Source organism: Heteronotia binoei, chromosome 9, assembly GCF_032191835.1.
Source record: "Heteronotia binoei isolate CCM8104 ecotype False Entrance Well chromosome 9, APGP_CSIRO_Hbin_v1, whole genome shotgun sequence".
Taxonomy (NCBI): Eukaryota; Metazoa; Chordata; class Lepidosauria; order Squamata; family Gekkonidae; genus Heteronotia; species Heteronotia binoei.
The window spans coordinates 46,777,192-46,797,175 of NC_083231.1; the positions used below are offsets into that span (position 1 = coordinate 46,777,192).

At 44.7% G+C, this 19,984-nt stretch overlaps 1 protein-coding gene across 1 annotated transcript in view; it reads left to right on the forward strand.

The window, feature by feature from the left end:
* Positions 1-19,984, forward strand: part of DDX60 (DExD/H-box helicase 60) — a 150,529-nt gene that overhangs the window by 96,078 nt on the left and 34,467 nt on the right. Inside the window, exons 22-29 of the mRNA XM_060246552.1 lie at positions 4,826-4,935; positions 5,130-5,234; positions 5,380-5,502; positions 5,573-5,700; positions 7,582-7,734; positions 9,191-9,329; positions 10,713-10,865; positions 13,882-13,986. Of these exons, the coding sequence (XP_060102535.1) occupies positions 4,826-4,935; positions 5,130-5,234; positions 5,380-5,502; positions 5,573-5,700; positions 7,582-7,734; positions 9,191-9,329; positions 10,713-10,865; positions 13,882-13,986 (1,016 nt within the window). The remainder of the gene's footprint in view (positions 1-4,825; positions 4,936-5,129; positions 5,235-5,379; positions 5,503-5,572; positions 5,701-7,581; positions 7,735-9,190; positions 9,330-10,712; positions 10,866-13,881; positions 13,987-19,984) is intronic.

Below are 19,984 nucleotides of genomic sequence, written 5' to 3' on the forward strand. Positions count from 1 at the left end.
TGGTACCCCCCCCCCCCCCGCGAGCTGCCAGAATGGGACCAATGCTCAGAATCTTCGCACTTCTCAAGGGTCTTGCATCACTCTACCACCCGCCGCACACCTTCAGCCTCGGTGTCAATTCCTCCTGAGAGGTGTAGGGAGAGGTCTGGGGATCCACAGGCTCACCCGTTGGCATTGCTCCGTTCACCCGAGCATGCTTCGACCCTGCTGTCATCAGAACACTCTGAGAGGAGAGGAGATTTCTCGACGTCGGACTCCGAGGTTGGTACTGATGATCCAGACAAGGCACACGCTGAACCTTCTTCAGACTCTCATATTGCAGAGGATCTTCCGATATCCTCTTCGGAGGATCTCAAGTCGTATGGGGACCTGGTGAAGCATATGGCACAATCTCTTTCCCTTTCGGTGGTCCAACCGCAGCCAGTTATCGATGATACTGTATTCGATATTATGCAATGAGACACATGGACAGCCGTGGCCCTCCCAGTGTCCAAAGTCATACTGCAAGCAGTAAAGGAGCCTTGGGCAAAGCCCACATCCACACTGATTTCCGCACGACGTCTAGACCATATGTATCGCGTCCAAGAGGCTGCTGCTGAGTTTCCTTTTTCTCACCCCAAACCCAATTCGGTGGTGGTTTCTTCGTCCTTGAAGGCTCGCAAGGAGGGCAAGAAGATCGATAATTCTGGTAGACTTTTCTACTCGGCTGGAGTTGGAGGTGAAAATCTCCAACTACGCTGCATGTATGGCATGCTACCAGTATTCGATTTGGGAACAACTCACACCTCTACTGTCATCTATGGGTGAGGAGAAGCAGTCTCTGATAAAGAAACTGCAAAGAGAGGGATTTGCTGTGGCTAAACAGCAGCTGGCTGCGTCAAAGCACATGGTGAATGTCTCTGCCAAGACTCTAACCTCTGCCGTCTCCCTACACCGTCACTCTTGGTTGCGTTCAACAGTCCTTCAGCCTGACACCAGGGCTTATGTGGAAGACCTTCCCTTTGAAGGTGAAGGTCTTTTTAGCTCAACAACTGCGTCCTACAGGAAATGGACAAAAGTATTAAGACCTCGAGGAACCTTGGCATCCCTACGTCTTTTTGGGCTGGAAAGCCCAAGCAGTGGCAGAAACCCTGGCCCAAGAGGCCTTATCAGAAATTTTCCCCTGACTGATCTTGGAGGCTTCACTCTTCACAGACTGAGAGTAGATTTCCTTATAGGGGAAATAATAAGTCTAAGTTTGCTTTGGCTTCTGCAGCTACCAATAAATCCAAGGGGTCCCACCCCTCAAAGCAGGGCCTTTGACTTTTCAACGCCCCTACTTCTCCCATCTGCCTCCATCACCATCTACCTGCATGGGAGTCCATCTCCACAGACAAATGGGTTTTCTCCATTATAACAGAGGGTTACAAGATAGACTTTGTTCAGGTTCCAACTCAGTCAGTTTTTGTCATCACACCTTCTTCCCCCCTCTGCTAGAAGAGGTGAGCAATCTCTTGTAGAAACAAGCCATAGAACCGGTCCCTCAAGCTGCCAGAAATGGGTTCTATTCTTGTTATTTTCTGGTCCCCAAACGAGATGGGGGACTGAGACCAATTATGGACCTTCAAAATCTGAACAAGTTTATCGTGTACCAGAAATTCTGGATGTCTACCCTACAAACAATCCTTCCTCTTATCAGCCAAGGAGACTGGATGGTGACCTTGGATCTGAAGGATGTCTACTTCCATGCAAGCATCCACCCATCTTACAGGCAGTTCCTCAGGTTCGCGATAGGTTCCAACCATTTTCAGTTCAAAGCCCTTCTATTTGGCCTGTGTACTGCACCGCGGGTGTTTACCAAGATGATGAGTGTTGTAGCCGCACACCTCCGGCTTCAAGGCATAGTTGTCTTTCCGTATATAGACGACTGGCTCCTTGTGGCGGACTCGAAAGAGCGTCTGTCCAGCCATATTGCAACAACTCTCCATCTTCTCCATACCCTAAGTCTGCAGGTCAACATGAAAAAGTCCCACTTGATGCCATCAAGGACAGTTCAGTTTATTGGGGCTCTGTTGGACACAGGCCTTCATCGTGCTTTTCTGCCTCAACAGAGAGCAATGGACATAATCACTCTCATTCATCTTTTTCAAGTCCAGAAATGGGGCACAGCACAACATCTGCAGCGGCTGCTGGGACTGATGGCAACTACCAGTGTGTTACTGTTCACGAAACTTCGAATGAGAGGCTTCAACTTTGGTTCCTCAGAAAGTTTTGGCCTCTAAGGGACTTGCCTCGAAAGAGGTTCACGATTTCACCCTTGATCCTTCGGTCCCTGGAATGGTGGACTTCCAGAGACAATATCTTTCATCTGCCTGTAACGATGGTTACAATCACCACAGATGCGTCCCTATGGGAATGGGGTGCTCACATGGATACTCTGTGTGTGGGGGGTCCGTGGCCACCACAGCTGACTCGTTGCCACATAAACTATCTCGAACTGTTGGCAGTTCATCTCGCCCTTCGATCCTTCTGTCCCTTGGTAGCAGGAAAGGCTGTGGCTGTGTTGACGGACAATATTACAGCCCTTTGTTATGTCAACAGACAGGGTGGGACAGTCTCCCGAAGACTCTGTGTGCTAGCGATGGAGCTGTGGCTGGAGTGTTTGGATCAAGGCATCTATGTGAAGGCCTCACACCTTCCAGGGGTACTCAATCTCCAGGCAGATTTGTTGAGCAGAGGAGCAGCATCGCCGCACGAATGGGAGATACAGTGGCGTTTCCTTCAACCAGTGTTCCAGCTCTGGGGGTATCCTCAGATTGATGTTTTCGCCACAGCCCTGAATCCGAAGTGTCCCTTATTTTGCACCAGGGGAGCAATGGATCCAGCTTCCTTGGGAGACGGTTTAATGTTTCAGTGGAAGGGTCATTTTCTGTATCTGTTTCCGCCTCTTCTGCTGCTGACGAGAATAGTCAACAAGATAAAGAGGGAGAAACCGAGGTGCATACTAATTACGCTGTGGTGGCCTCAGCAAAACTGGTTTCCGATTTTGCTCCACTTAGCGCGGGAAGTTTTTCATCATTTCCCAGCGGAACCAGACCTTCTTTCGGCCCAAGAAGGGCAAGTGTTTCACCACAGCGTACCTCACCTAAAATTGACAGCGTGGTTCATCGACCCTGCGAATTTTCGAGCAGAGTCAAGTATGTTTTTCTGAACAGTAGAAAGTTGTCTACCCGTATTTCCTATGACAGGAAATGGGGGAGATCTGTCTGGTTTTTGGCTGATCCTGCAATTTCACCCCAACGGGTGGGTTTACCTGTGATTTTTGATTTTCTCTTATCTTTGATTGATGCTGGACTTTCCTTTTCTTCTGTGAAAGTTTATTTATCAGCTATATCAGTTCACCATGAGCCTGTTGAGGGGCATTCAGTGTTTGCTCATCCTCATTTGAAGCAATTTCTGAAGGGACTGGTCAGGTTGCATCCTCTGTCTAGATAACCCTCACAGTTGTGGGATTTGCCATTAGTTTTGGACAGGTTGACCAGGTGTCCTTTTGAACCAATAGCAACTTGTTCCCTACAGCTTCTATCCTGGAAGACTGCATTTCTGGTGGTGATCACGTTGGCATGCCATGTAGGGGAGCTCATGGCTATGAGTTGTGACCACCCATACTTAGTGTTTCATGAGTCCGGAATTTCGTTGGCTCCTGATGTTTCGTTTCTCCCTAAGGTGGTTTCCCAGTTTCATATTAAGTTGGACGTTTGGTTACCTACGTTTTACCCTATGCCTTCTTTGGACGAGGTGTGTCGGTGGCATGCTTTGGATGTCAAGCGTGCGTTACTTTTTTATCTGAGCTACTCTAAGAGTTTTTGTCAGGACCAGCATCTCTTTGTCTCCTATGCTGCTCCTAGGTAGGGTTCTAAAATTTCTTCGCAGAGGCTTTCGAAATGGCTTACCTAAACCATTAAATTGTGCTACTTGTTGGCGAAGAAGCTGTTGCCTGGACCCATTCGTGGACACTCTGCTAGGGCTATGGCAATGTTGGTGGAGTTCCTAAAGGGTGTCTCCTTGATGGATGTTTTCAAGGCTGCTACTTGGTCCTCTCCCCATGCTTTCATGAAGCATTACGCTCTGGATGTGCATGCTCAGCAGAGGACTCGTCTGGGAGCTGTGGTGCTGCAAGCTGTCTCTTCTGGTTGACCGTCTGCTCCTGCTTCCAGGTATGTCTGGCTTGCTAATCTCCCATGAGTGTGAAGCACAGAGACCAGGAAGAAGATAGACAGGTTGCTTACCTGTAACTGTTGATCTTCAAGTGGTCATCAGTGCATTCACACTACCTGCCCTTCTTCCCCACTGCTGACGGTTTCCCTATTTTAGGGGCTTCCAGTGGTCAGGAAGGAACTGGTCGGATCCTTGCGCTGGCTCCAATGAGCATGTGTACTGGGGCTCCTGCGCATCCTCACTGGGTGCCAAACGCGAAAAATCCCGGGCTTTTTAGGTACTGATTCGGGGATTGGTGCAGACGCTCTATCCCATGAGTGTGAATGCACAGATGCCCACTCGAAGATCTGCGGTTACAGGTAAGCAACCTGTCTTTTCATGTGCTGGTCAATCAATGGAGATAACAGAGGCTTTGCACTGTAGCTCCTGTGTTATTGAGCAAGCCTGGCAAAGCAAGCTGTGATGTAGAAGGAGGCAAGAGAGAAGGAAGCCGGTAACAGTAAGTTGCTTGAGGGTCTGATAGGAGCCCTCTGGGGGCCTGATCTTGCCCTTGGGCCACATGTTTGACACCACTGCTTTATAATCTAAATATTATCAGGTAACTTATTTCCAATTATTCCATTTTCAGTGGAGTATAAAGAGAGATACAATGATTTAGAAAAATATGTATGTTCCCTGAAGAATGATGACTTTGCTATTGATCACTATCATCCCTGTGCTGCAGTGACTGTGGACCATGTAAGTTGATAGCACTATTAGATTCCATAACTATGTTAGAAAGCTTTAACAGTTGGAACAAAAGAACATTCCTTTGCTTAAAAGGAAAATTTGCCCTATCTGTAGCAACTTGCTGGGCAATATTCAGCAGAGCTTTTTTTGAGTATGAAATTAACAGCACAAGTCCTATTATTTTTCTTTCTTTGGCATTACAGATTGAGAAATATGGTTTCCCCTTGGACCTTTCTCTGTCTCCTCGAGAAGCTGTTCTGTTGTATGACACCATGGTAAAAGTTAGAGAAAACTGGCCAGGAAAACGTGTATGTAAACGTTATTTAGCTATTTTAGTTGGTACTCAGAGTAAATACCCCACCAAAAGGAGGGGAACAGATTGAAGGAGAAGCTGTTTGGTTTGAGGACATTTTGGATGCACAAGTGTAGTAATATTTCCTCATCTTTTTTTAGGGACTAGATCCTGAGGAGTTTTTTAAGGACAAGATTATAATCACTAAAACAGAGGCAAGACAGTATGAGAAACAGTTGAAAGAAGAACTAGAGATGTGGATTAAACATGGCCTCCAAAATGAGGTATTTATTATTTTTCACCTACTTATTGGTATATTTACTTCATTGCTAAACTGTTGCTGTTTTTGGCTAGGCAAAAGAAGTGCTACAGCTGCTCAAACCTCAACCTTCTTGCTCTGCTGAAAAAGAGATGAGAACCAATTTTCCTCGTTTTGTGGAAAAACTACACCAGATGGATAAATTGCCTGCACTGTTTTTCCTGTAAGGAATACAAATGGGGAAGAGATGTCTGATTTGTATAGCTGTGGTATTCATAATCAGGAAGGTAGTAACTTGTATCTGAAAACTAAAATATATCTATTGTGCATTAATGGTCTCAAAAGTTCAAAATGTTGATTCCATCCACAAAAATCTATTATATATTCAAATCATTTATACTGTGCCATAGGGATCAAACCTGAGCAGGTCTACTCTGGAGCAACTGTTAGCAGAATGAGTTTTTGTTCATAAAGAACCACATTCTGGAGTGTGGAAGGCGGACTCTTTGACCCCACTAAATGCCCTCCCCTCCCCCAAAACTCCCGTAAGCCACCCCCCCCCCAAAAAAAATCTTCAAGAATTTTCCAATCTGGAGCTTGCACTGTAGAAAGGATAGTATTTATTTAGAGAAGTTCTACTATTAGATAAATAGTGGTGACTTAGCTACATGGTTAACAGGAAGAGATGTGATGAAGTAGGACACAGGCTTGAAAGCTGTATTCTGGGGACAAAGAAACAACATTTAACAGAAGAAAAAAGAGAACTGCCCATTTCCCTATCTGACTAGCTTTTCCATGTGCTGCCCCATGTAGGAGCTGTTTCTTTTCGTACACTTGACATTCCAACAGTCAGTTATATATTATTCAATGAGGTTTACTCCTCGGCAGTGATGTAAAAAAATCTGGAACTTTTGAGGCCTGAAATTTTGTGGGGAAACCCCCCCCCCTGAAATTTTGGGGGAAATTGAAATATTTATAGTACATTTCTATCAAACCTACACTTCTTTTACCAATTTAGCAACACAAAATTAATCACTTTAAATCGAAATAATTGAAATCCCTGAACTCTTTAATGTATTCACATTAAAAAAATAAACATATTAATTATCATGAAAATTATTTCTGCATCTGAATAAAAGCTGAGCTATACAATTAAGAATAATTAATTCTTTATAACTTTACTGCTTGGGTAGGCATTTGCATAATACTTTAATGATAAGCTATCTGGACATTTAAAGCAGTAATACTTCATGGAGAGCCACATTCAAAATTACCATAAACCAAAAGAGCCACAAAACTATTGTTTGGCCAGTGTGCTGAACGTCTCACACATGCAGTAGGGGAAATTTAAAAGGTTTTAATTGGTGCTTGCATAGATTCCTGGGGGGAAGCAAAGATCGGGGAATGCCCCCTTTCTACAAGTTTCCTCTTGTAACATTATAATGATATGATCTAGCAGTTCCCTTTTTAAAAAACCCTCTATCGCCTCTGGTACATGTTTGGGGGAATGGCAGCCATTGGGGCTGAGGCAAGGACACTGGCATCTATGTGGGCCAGACCTACAAAAATGTTTATCTTCCCATCCACATGGTTTCCCAAAAGATCATACTAAAAACATTTGGGAAAGATTGTGTCAAAATGGGAATAAACACAGAAATAGGACAAATGGAGGACAACATCTTTGTGGATGTTCCTGGAAGCAATGCTGCTTTAAGGAACCAAACTCCTTCCTTATGGAAGGAGCAAATGATGCATATGGGAATATTTGAGGCAGGGTCAGGCGTAGCAGTGGGATGGAGGAGATGAAATATGGAAACAAGCGTGGAAAAGGAAAGAATGGTATTTCACCCCCTCAAGTCCTTTTGGGTCTTCGTCAGGGCTCTTTTTTGTAGCAGGAGCTTCTTTGCATATTAAGCCACAGCCCCTGATGTAGCCAATCCTCCAAGAGTTTATAGGGCTCTTAGTACAGGGCCTACTGTAAGCTCTAGGAGGATTGGTTACATCAGGGGTGTGTGGCCTAATATGCAAAGGAGTTCTTGCTACAAAAAAACCCCTGGTCTTTGCTATTTAAAATCTAATCATAACTGTGGTTTAAATTTTAAAGGTTCAAGATTAAAGCAGTGGAAGATAGGGCTAAAGAAGTTTGCAAAGCCTTAGAGGAGAAGCAAGAGAACAAACAGATCCCAGGTTCTGAAAAAGAGCAATTGTTAACAAAAAAACGTAAAAAGATTGAAAAGTCTTTGGCAAATCAGAAAGCGTAAGTATTTTAAACTTTTTTTGGACATACTTTAATTCTATAAGACTTGTAGATGTGTCAAATTAAATGCTGAATAAACTATGGAGTAAATGATCGAAATTAAAAAACCCAGCATTATCTTTTTCTAAACACCCATAGTTTTTATAACTAAAAATATAGGTGTTTAGAAAAAGAAATAGTCTTTCTATTGTTTTTATAATGTAAAAAGAACAATTATTAGTTGTAAAGGTTTTGCTAAGTTGTTTAATACTTTCTATTTTTTTATCTAAGCTTCAGAATTATGCCAACCTGCTTTTAAACAAAGGAGATTCCATAACTTTTCAGTTGCAGCTTGAAATTGATTATTGTTTGGTTTATTGTTTTAATGATTTGGATCCTACTTCACATAAAAAGGCACTTTTGTTCGGGATGGGTGGTTAGGTTTTGTGCAATCCTAAGTGGGTCTACTCAGAAGCAAGTGCCATTGTATTTATTATGGCTTACTTTGAAGAAAATGTTCATAGGATTGTAGTCTTTATCTCAAAGTTCTGTGTGTAAGCTTTCCAGTGTATTTTTTAAAATACAGTAGGTATGTTAAATTCAGATTTGAACTGGCAGCACAAGGCATAAGGAGGGGGACATAAACCTTCCCCTTGACTGCTTTCCTGTACTATTTAACTCTTAGGACAAACATACAAATCCTTTATCAGGTCTTGTATCAGAACCAGTTATGCTTTCTTCTATGGTGCAAATGGCAGTTCTGCAGGGGGCCCTTGGATTGAGAAAATGGCTTGGTAAATGGAAGGCTTAAAACCTTCTCTGTGATACTATGGTCTAGATCTGAACTGGAGTTCTGTGTGCTGTTTAAGAAAAGGGGAGGGAACAAATAGTTACTGGGGGCTTCAAATAGTGATTCCTTGGCTTTGTCATGTGTCTTTTTGACCCTTTATTATTAGCTTTTGAACTTACTAGACTTTGATTCCTGAGTCCATTTCCTTTTATTCTTTATTACCTGCAGTCTTTCAGGCAGAATACATTGCTTAAGGAACAATTGGCATAGTTTCTCACCAGTTTTATGACCACACCTGAAAAAGTATATTCCCGAATGCTTAGAAAATGGTGGCACCTATTCAGATTATAATTGTACATATGTAATCAGACTGCACAAAGAACTATTTGTAGAATTGTACTAAAGTCTTGTTAAATTATTTCAGTGTCCAGTTTAATTGACAATTCTTTAGTTTGCAAATGGCTCAAAGTAGAAGATCAGTAAATGCATATACAACTCAGTTGGAATTTTTGTGGCTTCCATAGTGTCATGTATAAAACACACACACACAACTTGATGTCAACATTATCTGTTCCTAAGGTGCAAAATCTTAGGGTGCAAAACATGTAATGAAGGATAAGAAATGGTGAGCTTCAAATAAAAAGGAAATAAAAACATGTTATAATCAATGTGTATATGTTTATTCAGTGATAAAAAAGTCAGCCGTGAAGATGACAAAACAATAACTAAGATAGCTGAACTTGAAAGCTTAATGGATCGCCTTGAGAAGATTGCTGAAATCCCTTCTGACTGTACATACGCAAATGATCAAGCTGTTGATAAGGGGGTGAGCAGAAAGACCTTTCTACTATTAAAAAGGACCCTGATGGAGAGTGTTACCTTTAAGCTGAGTTAATGTGAGCTAGTTCACAGGTTTTTTAGCCTCCAGCTCACACGTTTTTCTTTTTGCTCAGGAAGGATGGCCCCAGAGCAAACTAATTTATGCAGTAGTTCACAACTTTAATGCCAGTAGCTCATGAAGTAGAATTTTTGCCCTGCAGCTTAGAGGGAGCATTACTGATGAACTGCTTATTTGTTTGATTTGTACCCTCCTTTTCAATCAAGACTGGTTCCTAAAGCAATTCAGAACAATTAAAATCCATCACAGAAATCCAGTTACCAGTATGCAAAAACAGAGAAAACAACTGAGAGAAGAAAATAATGAAATAAATGTAACCATCTCGCTCCCAGTAGGGAAAAGGAAATGCAAATAAAGGGGACTAATATATTTAAAAACCACAAGTCAGTGCAGCTTTCCTTGGAGTAAACCCATATCTTTCACTTAACTGGACATGAAACTCCCAAACTTCTCCTTTCACCCAAGTGTTAAAGGTCTCCAAAAGAACAGGAAGCACAGATCACAAAAACAGTTCAACAAAAACAGACAACAGCCCTACTTCCGCCATATCTACAATGGATATATCTTCCCAGACTGCCATGATCACCTGGTATGTTGTAACTGTTAGACTAGGATCCTGGGAAACCATGTTCAGTCCCCACTGTGCCATGGAATCTTACTGGGTGACCTTGGGCATGTCACACACACTTATTCTAGCCTATTTCAGATGGAGGAGAAAAGAAGTATGTAACTGACCTGGATAGCCCAGGCTAGCTCAAACCTGACAGACGGTACAAGATAAACAGGGCAGGTCCTAGCTAGTATTTGGATGAGAGATCTCCAAAGAATACCAGGGTTGTGACATGGAGACTGGCAATGGCAAACCAAATGTCTCTAGCCTTGAAAACCATATGGGGTCGCCATAAGTCAGCTGTGATTTGAAGGCAACCCCACCCCCACCGCCCAAAACAAACAAACAAACTCCTGCTTTGGAACCTTGTTGGGGAGAATGGTGGGTTTATTTATTATATTATTTTTTAAAATTTTGTTAATTTCTATTCTGTCATATCCCGTGGGCAGGCTCAGGGTGGAGTACAAATGTAAAATAAGTAAACAAGTAAGGTCCTTTATTAAATGATTCTAATTTAGAGTGGCAGCTAATTAATGTAATCATTTCTTCTGTAGATATAGACTGGTAAAGAGGCATGTCCTTAAAAACATGTAAAAATCCAAGAAGTTACTCATCAATGGGATTATTCATATTTTGGCATGGGCTAAAACAGTTTTTTTGTTAATACATACTATGCAAACCATATCTTTTTATTTACTTAGGTCTTGTGGAAGATAATTGGCCGAACAAGATTCATGAAAAAACACAAAGAGCTGCAAAAACTGGCACTTAGAGGCATTGGGTACCATCATGCCTCTTTAGATCGTAAAGGGAGGCAAATGGTAGAGATGCTGTTCAGGATGGGATTTATGCAGGTTTTCCAATTTCCTCCAATTTCTTCCCCATTCTAATATTACTCCCCTGTATATGAGTTATTTTTGTTATGCAATGTTTCAATAGTAAATTCAGATTAAAGGTCATTCCTTGGGGGCTCTTGTTTTCTTCTGTTTTGAAATTAGGTATTATGGCTGTCTTCTGGGGAATAGGGGTGCAGAAGTGATAGCTCAATGGGAGTGAGGGAGTCATGGTCACAGCGTATCTTCTGTCCTGTAACATCTGTTACAGACCCAGGGAACATGAAAGCTGGCGGTGCCTGCATAGTAGGCTCTTAGGACAGCACTGCACAGGCGCTGCCCAGCCACTTACACGTTTCCTGGGTCTGTAACAGACCCCTGAATGTGAAAACAGCTGCTTCTCGACCCCGCAGTTTTCCTGAATCTTTGGGAACCCTCAGTGAAGTCAGGGGGTGTGGCAGCGAGTGTGTTCAGAGTCGGGCTCTGAGCTTGCCTGCTACCATCCTGACCTTACCAGGAGTGGGGAGCAGGGGTCTGCCTGGGGTCTGCAGAACCCCCTGCACTGGGCCTGCTCTGCACATGCAAAATCAGTACTCCAGGAGCTCTGTTACTCTCGTGGAAACATGTGCTTGTTTGCCCAGACAGGAAACATTGACATGGATCCTGTGGGGCCATTCTGTTGGAGCATCAGCAGCACTGCTGATGGAATGACTTTTCTGTCTATAGAGAAGAAAAGAGTGATTTTTTTTTGTCTTCCTGACTTCTGCTGAAAATTCCTGATTTGTCACACATGCTGATCATTCAGTCCCAGCATGATTTGGGGTGGGGGTGGGAGGAGAAAAAGACTGCAGTGAAAATGGAAAGTGGGAAAGCTGCTTTCATCTAGCACAACGCCACTTCTTGCATGGCTTAGGATCCAAGCAAACCACTTAATTTTAACATGATAGCAGTTCCGTGAGGAAACTCTGCATGGAAAAGTTTAACTTGCCTGTCAAGTGTCACATTCAAGCAATGTCTGACAGATCTCCTCCTTCCAGCATATGTAGATTCATGGATATAACTACCATAATCTACATATAAAGGTTTTGGTGGCTGGCTGTGTCCAGGAAAGGAATGTATGTATCAGGCACTGTGGCTATGTAGTGAGAGGAAAAAAGGATACAGGCAAGGGATTAGCTGAGCAGCCATTTGTTTTGTTCATTAACAGGCCCATAGCTACATTAGGGGCACGGCCCCTCTGTTTAAACCCCCCTTCCCTCTATAGGGCCCCTCCATTGGAGCCATCCTCTAGGAACCCGATGCTCTTTCTTTCTGAGCAGGGTCTGCTGAGCAGAGGTGGTGAAGACGACTTAAAAGGGCGGGGGGGGGAACAGCGAGAGAGTGAGCAAGAAAGATAGAGGAAGCAACAGTGCGCGGGGGGGAGCAAGAGAAAGACGGACAGCGAGAGTGAGCGAGGGGGAAAGTGAATGAGAGAGAGAGTGACAACACTTGGGGGCTGTGAACACCACAGACATCTTGGGGCCCGCGTGAACAGGGGCTCTGTGCTACTACAGGCCCTTTTCCAAACTGTTCTCTTCCTCTGAGGTGGAGGCGGCAAAGATCTGGAAAGGCAAGTGAGCTGAAGGAGGATGTAGTTGCCTGTTGGGCCAAACAACTTTCATCCTAAAAGTGTGTGGGGGGGAGAGTTATGTCCTTCCTGAAGCCCTCAGCAATAAATGAAAGTCTGCTCAGCATGGCATGACTGTTTGGCGGCTGTCACTCAGCACTGGCGGCTTAGTTAAAATAACAGTGACTTTGCTGAGGACTGAAACACACCATGATACTTTGCTTTTCCCTGCTATAATAGCACATTGCAACCCGACTTCTTAGAGGGCTGAGAGCAGTAACAAATGTTACTGCCTGAGCATAGGGGGAGACCGAGAGAGTCCCTAGGAGTCTAAACCCTGCCCATCAATGGTCCATCCCACTTCTGTAAGCAGCTGACTGTTCTGCGGACTGCCAAGTGATTCATGAGGGAAAGCATCATTTTTCAGTACAAGCATTTTAGCTGCCTGCCATAGCAGACAGAAAATTAGTCACTTATGATCCTTCAATGTAACTGGCTTTGTAGGAGCGCTGCAAATGCGCATACTAGGTGTGACAAGGTTGGGGGGGGGGCTTTTTCCCTGTTAGCATTCCCCCCCACCCCACGGTCAGACTCTGGCCTGCTGCAGGCTGCTCAGGCAGGCATGGGCTTTCTCTTGAGTAGTAGGGGGAAGTGATCCTCGCCTGGTGGCAGGTGGAGGTCGAAAGAAGAACCAAGAAGAAGCAGCCAAGCCCTGCGCCCCCCCCACCAATTTTTTTTTCACCTGGGCCCCCCCACCCAAAATTTTCTAGCTACGGGCCTGTTCGCTAAGCTTCCTTCTTGCAGTGTCCATATGGGACTCAAACTGAACCCTTTACCAGGCAGCCCCTAGTATTGCATAACTTGGTCTGCAGAGACAGCTGCAGTGTGAAAGACTACTGGCGCTAATTTGGATATCTCAGGTTCTATAAAGCCCAGGTTTGCAGACTGCTTCCTGTCTGGACAACTTTGTCAACTGATGCAGACCTAGCTCAGATTGAGTTTAAATGTTGAGAAAAAATTAGGATCCTTGTTGTGTGAGCATGTGCGTACATAAATGTTAACAGCTACTTAACGTGTATGCATTTTTGTTATATTATTTTAAAATTGTGGTTAACAACACCCTCCCAAAATATCAACAATTCCTGGCAACTGGGCTTCATTAAGTTTGTCCCAGTATTAGCTGATATGCCTATTCTGATATGACTTTCCCTCTAAGTCAGGGATGGCCAGTGGTAGCTCTCCAGATGTTATTTGCCTACAACTCCCATCAGCCCCAGCCAGCATGGCCAATGGCTGGGGCTGAGTGGAGTTGTAGGCAAAAAAGATCTGGAGAGCTACTGTTGGCCACTCATGCTCTATGTTGTTACCAACAGTGTATTTCTTGAATATTAGCTGCTTTTTAAAAGTAGAATTTTTTGATTTTTGTTTTAGTTGGTGACAGCTACGGGAACCCTGGCTTTGGGAATCAACATGCCTTGCAAATCTGTCATTTTTCTACAGAATTCTGTGTATTTGGATGCTCTGAACTATAGACAGGTACTAAAATATACTATTAAATTCATTTTCAGAAATATTAAAAACTTGTACATATGAGAGAAGGATGGGTACAAAAATAAACAAATTGCTCATGTATGAAATTATAGGCATAGTTCCTACCTATAGCAATGTGCATGGGACTCAGTGTGTGTTTATGTATTATTTCATATATGTCCCAGCGTCCTTCCATTATTGGTCTTTTAGGGGTTTTTTGTGATTGTTGTTTTATTTACAATGTAAGCTGCCTTGAGTTCAGCAAGGTAGAGAAGTGGCTAATGTTTTAAATAATTATGTTTGCATTGACATGTTCCTCAAATTTACTTTTTTCTGTATCTTCACCATTTAGTCTTTACAATCTCACACTTTATCCTCCGTTTTGTTCACCATTCTGTTCTCTTCTCAGTATTTCCATACTTTCCAAATCTTCTTCTTCCCATACACTTTTTTCTCTATTGTCATTCTATCCTTTCTCATGTTAGTATTTATTATTTTGTATTTTTGGTAAGTCTACCTTCTACATCCCTCCCTGACATTTGTTTCTTCTCCAGTGGTCCATTCCTCTACTCCTGGAATCATAGCTCCTCCTCTTTGTGGGCAGGGCCAGCAGACTTGAACCAGGAGGGGAGGTGCTTGACCCTCTGCTTCCAGTCTGTTTGGCCCTGCCATCGGAGTAGGACGTGCCAGCAGAGCTTTAGGCCCTTTGCCCAGAGTTTATATAAAAAAGGACTTTTGAATTCCAAGTGGCGTGCTGCACGCCAAAGGAAACATCGGGGAATTGTTCTCCTCCATCATCGTTCTCCACGCAGCATAGAGCACCGCTCCTGAAGATCTGCAGCCCCTCAGCTAGCAGGAAGGTTGCAGATCACCATGCCCGACTCCCATGCACAGCCTCAAGGCACCCCGGCGATCCCGGGGGCCTGCTGAGCGGCAGTAGAGCCAGGTAGAGCCAGGAGAGGACATGTGGCATCGCACTGCCCTCCCATGCTGCCGGAACCCACTGTAGAAGAAGCAACTGTAAACCAGGCGCCCAGCAGTAGCAGCAGGAACTGGCGGCATCTCGCAACGCTCTGGAAGAGCCTGGTAGGAGCTTCCTCTTAAGGAAGCCAGGGAATTCGGCTTTGGAGCGGGGGCAAGAAGGTTGACCAGGGTCTGCCCCCACCGGTTCCCTTCCCTCCCTTCCCCCCCCTCTTTTTCTTTCCCCTTCCCTTTGGAGATCACTCTAAGGGGTTGTGGGTTTGTAGGGGCTTAGATTTTAAGAGGGGACCTTTTGCTATAAGGCTTCTCAGGGGCAGGGAAGGTGGGAGCAAACATATCCTCTCAGAGGAATTAGTTTTTAGGCGGGAAAAGCAGCCATTTCTGCTTTCTTTCACTTTCACCTGGAGACTTTCAAGATGGCCGCCCCCTCTTCCTTCCGAAAGGGAACAGTTTTGGAGGATGAGACCTGTGACTTAGAGCTTGCTGACTCCCCTATCCAGGAAGAGAAAGCAGACACCCATTCTGTGCTCCTTACAGGGGAAGATGCCAAAACAAATCTATTTTCATGGATCCAGCAACTGGTCAGAAGGGAGGTTCAGAATGCTTCTCTAGCAAGTACTCAGTCTGAACCCCAGCCCAAGAAGGATCCAAACAAAAGCATAAAGAGGACTTGCTGTCCCCCATCCCTTCCAAACGTACAAGAACAGGGGGTCAAGCTGGGTCCCAGTCCCTGAGCCCTGCTCCTTCAGAACAGGAGGTGGACTCTGACGCTCCTGAGGATTCCCTGCCCAAAGATGATGGGGAACTCTCAGAGGAAGAAGAGGAGACTGTTACAACTAATCACTCTAAACTTTTTCCTCAGGATATTTACTCACAGCTTTTACCTAAGGTTATCAGGACTTCAGTATACACCTAAGCAAAAGGGGGAAGAAGAGACAGATTTCCCAGAGGGAGATGAAGACACCATCCCCAAATCCAGCTACAAGCCTCTTCAGGTTCCACTACCAGCAGGGTTTTTCTCCATCATCAAAGTTTAGTGGGAACATCCTGCAAAACCCAAAGCTGCTGCTTCTAACTTCTCCAAGTTCTACTCTTTTATTCCTGAGGCCACCAGACATTTGAAAGTGCCTAGGGTGGATGACCCTGTTAACAGTCTAACCTCTAATTCTATCCATCCTATGGATGCAGACGGGATGCCAAAGGATCCTTCAGACAAGAGGATAGAACAGGCCCTCCGACAAGACTTTGAAGCATCTTCAAATTCTCTTAAAGTGTCAGCCATGGCCCCTCTTTTTTAGCAAAGCTTCCTGTACCTGGCTCTCGGAACTTTCCAAAAAAGACGACCTTCCCAAGGATGTAAAAGAAAGCCACCCTAGCTAACGCCTTCACGTCAGATGCCACCTTGGAGGCAGTGCAGCTTTCAGCCAGGGCTATGGCTTCTAGCGTCATTGCTCGCAGGAACACTTGGCTGCGGAATTGGGACACCGACCCTTCTGCTAGAGCTAAGGTTGCTGCCATCCCCTTTAAAGGTGGTTTCCACTTTGGAGATGCACTCAACAGATACCCGATAGAAGACAAAGATAAAAAGAAGGTCCTTCCTTCCAAGAGAAGAGAAAATAGGAGCAAATGCAGATTTCAGTCCTTTCGGGACAATAGCAGAGACTCCAGACAAAACGCCCACAAGGCCTTCAGACAGAAATGGCAACCAAAGTCTAGAGATAACAGGACCTCCTTCTCGGGAAAGCAGAGTATCCCCTCCAAGGGTCCAAAGAAAAACACTTCAGCATGACTATGCCAATTCAGCTCCCAGCATGGGAATTGGGGGGCGTCTCCAGAGGTTCGCTCCCAGGTGGCAACAATCGGTGTTGAACAAGTGGGTATTGGAGACAGTAACCAATGGATACTCACTGGAATTTTACTCCATCCCCAGAAACCATTTCCTGGAGGTCTCCAGGTCTCAGTCACCCAAAAAACACCACTCACTTCTGCTCTCCATCGACCACTGATTAACATAGGAGTGATAGAGGAGGTTCCCCAAACAGAAAAATTTATTGGCATCTACTCGGTCTTTTTCATGGTTCCAAAGAAGAACGGGGAAATCTGCGGAATCTTGGATCTGAAGTGGGTAAACAGGTGCATCAAGACAAGGAAGTATCGTATGGAAACTCTGAGGTCCATCCTGGCTTCCATCCATCAAGGGGACTTCTTGGCATCGATCGATCTGTCAGAAGCCTATCTTCATATCCCGATTGCCCCTTTTCATTACAGGTTCCTGGGGTTTGCATACGACGGACGTCATTTTCAGTACTGGGCACTCCCGTTTGGTCTCAAATCATCTCCCAGAGTGTTTACCAAAGTCCTAGTGACCTTAGTGGCAGTCCTTCAGATTCAGGGCATGTTCCTGTTTCCATAGCTGGACGACATTCTGGTAAAAGCCCCCTCCATGGAACAGGCCAGAGTTCATCTGGAACAAACCATCTAGACTCTGTCAAGGCATGGTTTCGTCATCAGTACTCAGAAGAGTTCTCTGGTGCCAATGCAGAACCTGATTCATCTGGGAGTACAGATAGATTCGCTCAGGGACAGAGTCAGATCTTCTGGTCCAGGCATCCAAGAGGAAGACAGAAAGCCCCATGGGTCTAGCACAACTACTGGGAATGATGGTTTGCTGTCAGGGTGTGGTGCAGTGGACCCACTTCCACACCTGGCCTCTTCAGATTTTTCTTCAACCCTTCCAGAGGGAGATCAGTCTAAAGAAACCCTTGAAGCTGACGATTCCCACTCATCTAAAACAAGCCCTATGCTGGTGGATGGCCCCCGACCGTTTCACACAGGGACAAGTGATGAGGGATCAGAAGAGGTTGGTAGTGACAACCGACACAAATCTCTTTGGCTGGGGGGCCCACATAACGGGTACAGTAACCCAAGGCAAGTGGTCTGTACAGGAATTTACCAAAAGCATCAACTTTCTGGAGCTGAGGGCCATATGTTTAGACTTATTAAACATGGCAAGACATGTAGAAGGGAAACGTGTGTTAATCCAAATGGACAACATGACATCCAAGGCTTATGTGAACAGAGAAGGGGGGATGAGGTTCAAGATGCTACATGCCGAAGCAAAGCTTCTTTTCCTTTGGGCGGAAAGTCACCTTTCCATCAAGGTGACACATGTGGCTGGCTGGGACAACATGATAGCGGACTGGCTGAGTCGTCAGTCCATAGTCCAATTGGAATGGTCACTTCATCAGGCAGTTTTCCTTCAAATTTAAAAATGATTCGGGACACCAGAAGTCAACCTATTTTCATCAACACAAAATCACCAGGTGGACAAGTACTTCTCCAGGACAAGAGACAAGGGAGTGCTGGATGTAGACACACTAAATATGGATTAGCTGTCAACTCTATTGTATGCCTTTCTGCCATTCCAGGTTCTGCCTCGATTCCTACAAAGAGTTCAAGAACAAAGGGCAGATGTAATCATGGTGGCACCGTTCTGGCCATGGTTCCAAGACCTACTAGGTCTAGCAGTGGCCCCAACATGGCGGCTACCCTGTCATTCAGACCTCACTCAGGAGAGCCTAACCCATCCCCGTCTGGAGCTACTCAAACTCACTGTCTGGAGGTTAAGAGGCATCAGTTAGATAGTCTAGGATATCCCAAGAAGGTTGTAGACACCATGCTTTCTTCAAGGAAAGCCTCCACTAACAGAGTATATAACATAACATGGCAAGTGTTTGGATCATGGTGTAAAGAGAGACAAATTGACCTCATGTCAGCTAAGATTGCTATGATCCTCTCTTTTCTTCAGTCTGGGCTAGAAAAGGGTCTCGGCACTAGCACTCTTTGTAGGCAAGTGGCAGCCATCTCCGCGATAAGGGGGGCAAAGAAGGAAAGATATATTCCTTCCCATCCTCACATTAGGCATTTCCTTAAAGGGGTTACCCAAATTAATCCCCTTCAGGAACACCGTTTCCCTTCCTGGAATCTGAATATGGTTCTAGACGCTTTGTGCTTCAAACCCTTTGAGCCTATGGCGTCATGTAGTCTAAAATTCTTGATTGTTAAGACGCTGTTTTTAGTCAGCGTTTATTTATTTTATTTATTTATTCGATTTATATCCCACCCTCTCCACCAAGGCGGGCTCAGGATGGCTCAGCACATAGAGTTTCCAAAATTCAGGCTCTTTCTAGTCATAAGGAACTCTGCCTGTTCCACCAGGATAGGGGTAGTACTTCGGCTGGACCCGGCTTTCACCCCCAAAGTCAATTCAAGTTTTCACCGGGGTGAGGATATTGTTTTGCCCTCTTTCTGCCCAAACCCAGTGTATGATAAGGAAAAATTGTGGCACTGTTTAGATGTCTGTAGAGCACTTAGCTTTTACCTAGACAGGACTAAAGCAGTTCGCAAGACTGAGTCTCTTTTTGTTTCTTTTAGGAAGGCCTCTATGGGGAGCAGACTTTCTCCTGCTACTATTAGTAGATGCTTCGAGGTTGCATAATTGAGGCTTATAAAGCAAAGGGCATAGAACCTCCACAGGGGGTTACAGCTCATTCCTTTAGGGGGGCCGCCCCTTCAGCACTATATCGATCCTTTCCCTCCATGGAGGTAGTCTGCAAAGCCGCCACATGGAAGTTTGTTCATTCCTTTACTAGGCACTACAAAATAGACAAGTTTGCTTCTGCTGAGGCTGTCTTTGGTAGGAGGGTGCTTCAGCACTAGGAATGGGCACAGACCAGGAAATGCTAGTTCGATTCACGAACAGAACTGAACCAGTTCCTGGACCAGTTCGCAAACTGAACCACAGCTTGGTTCGCAAACTGGTCCGGTTTTTAAAAAGCCTCACATGGGGTCTCAATGTTCCAAAATAGCAGGTTGTCTCCAGATCACTCTTTTCAATGTACCCACCAAGTTTGGTCCACATTGGACTTTGGGGGGCTGAGTTACAGACCCCTAAAAAATGGTCATTCAGTGCAATGCTTTGCAAAGGGATGTCACCTCTGCTGGTTTAGGAGTGACAAAAACT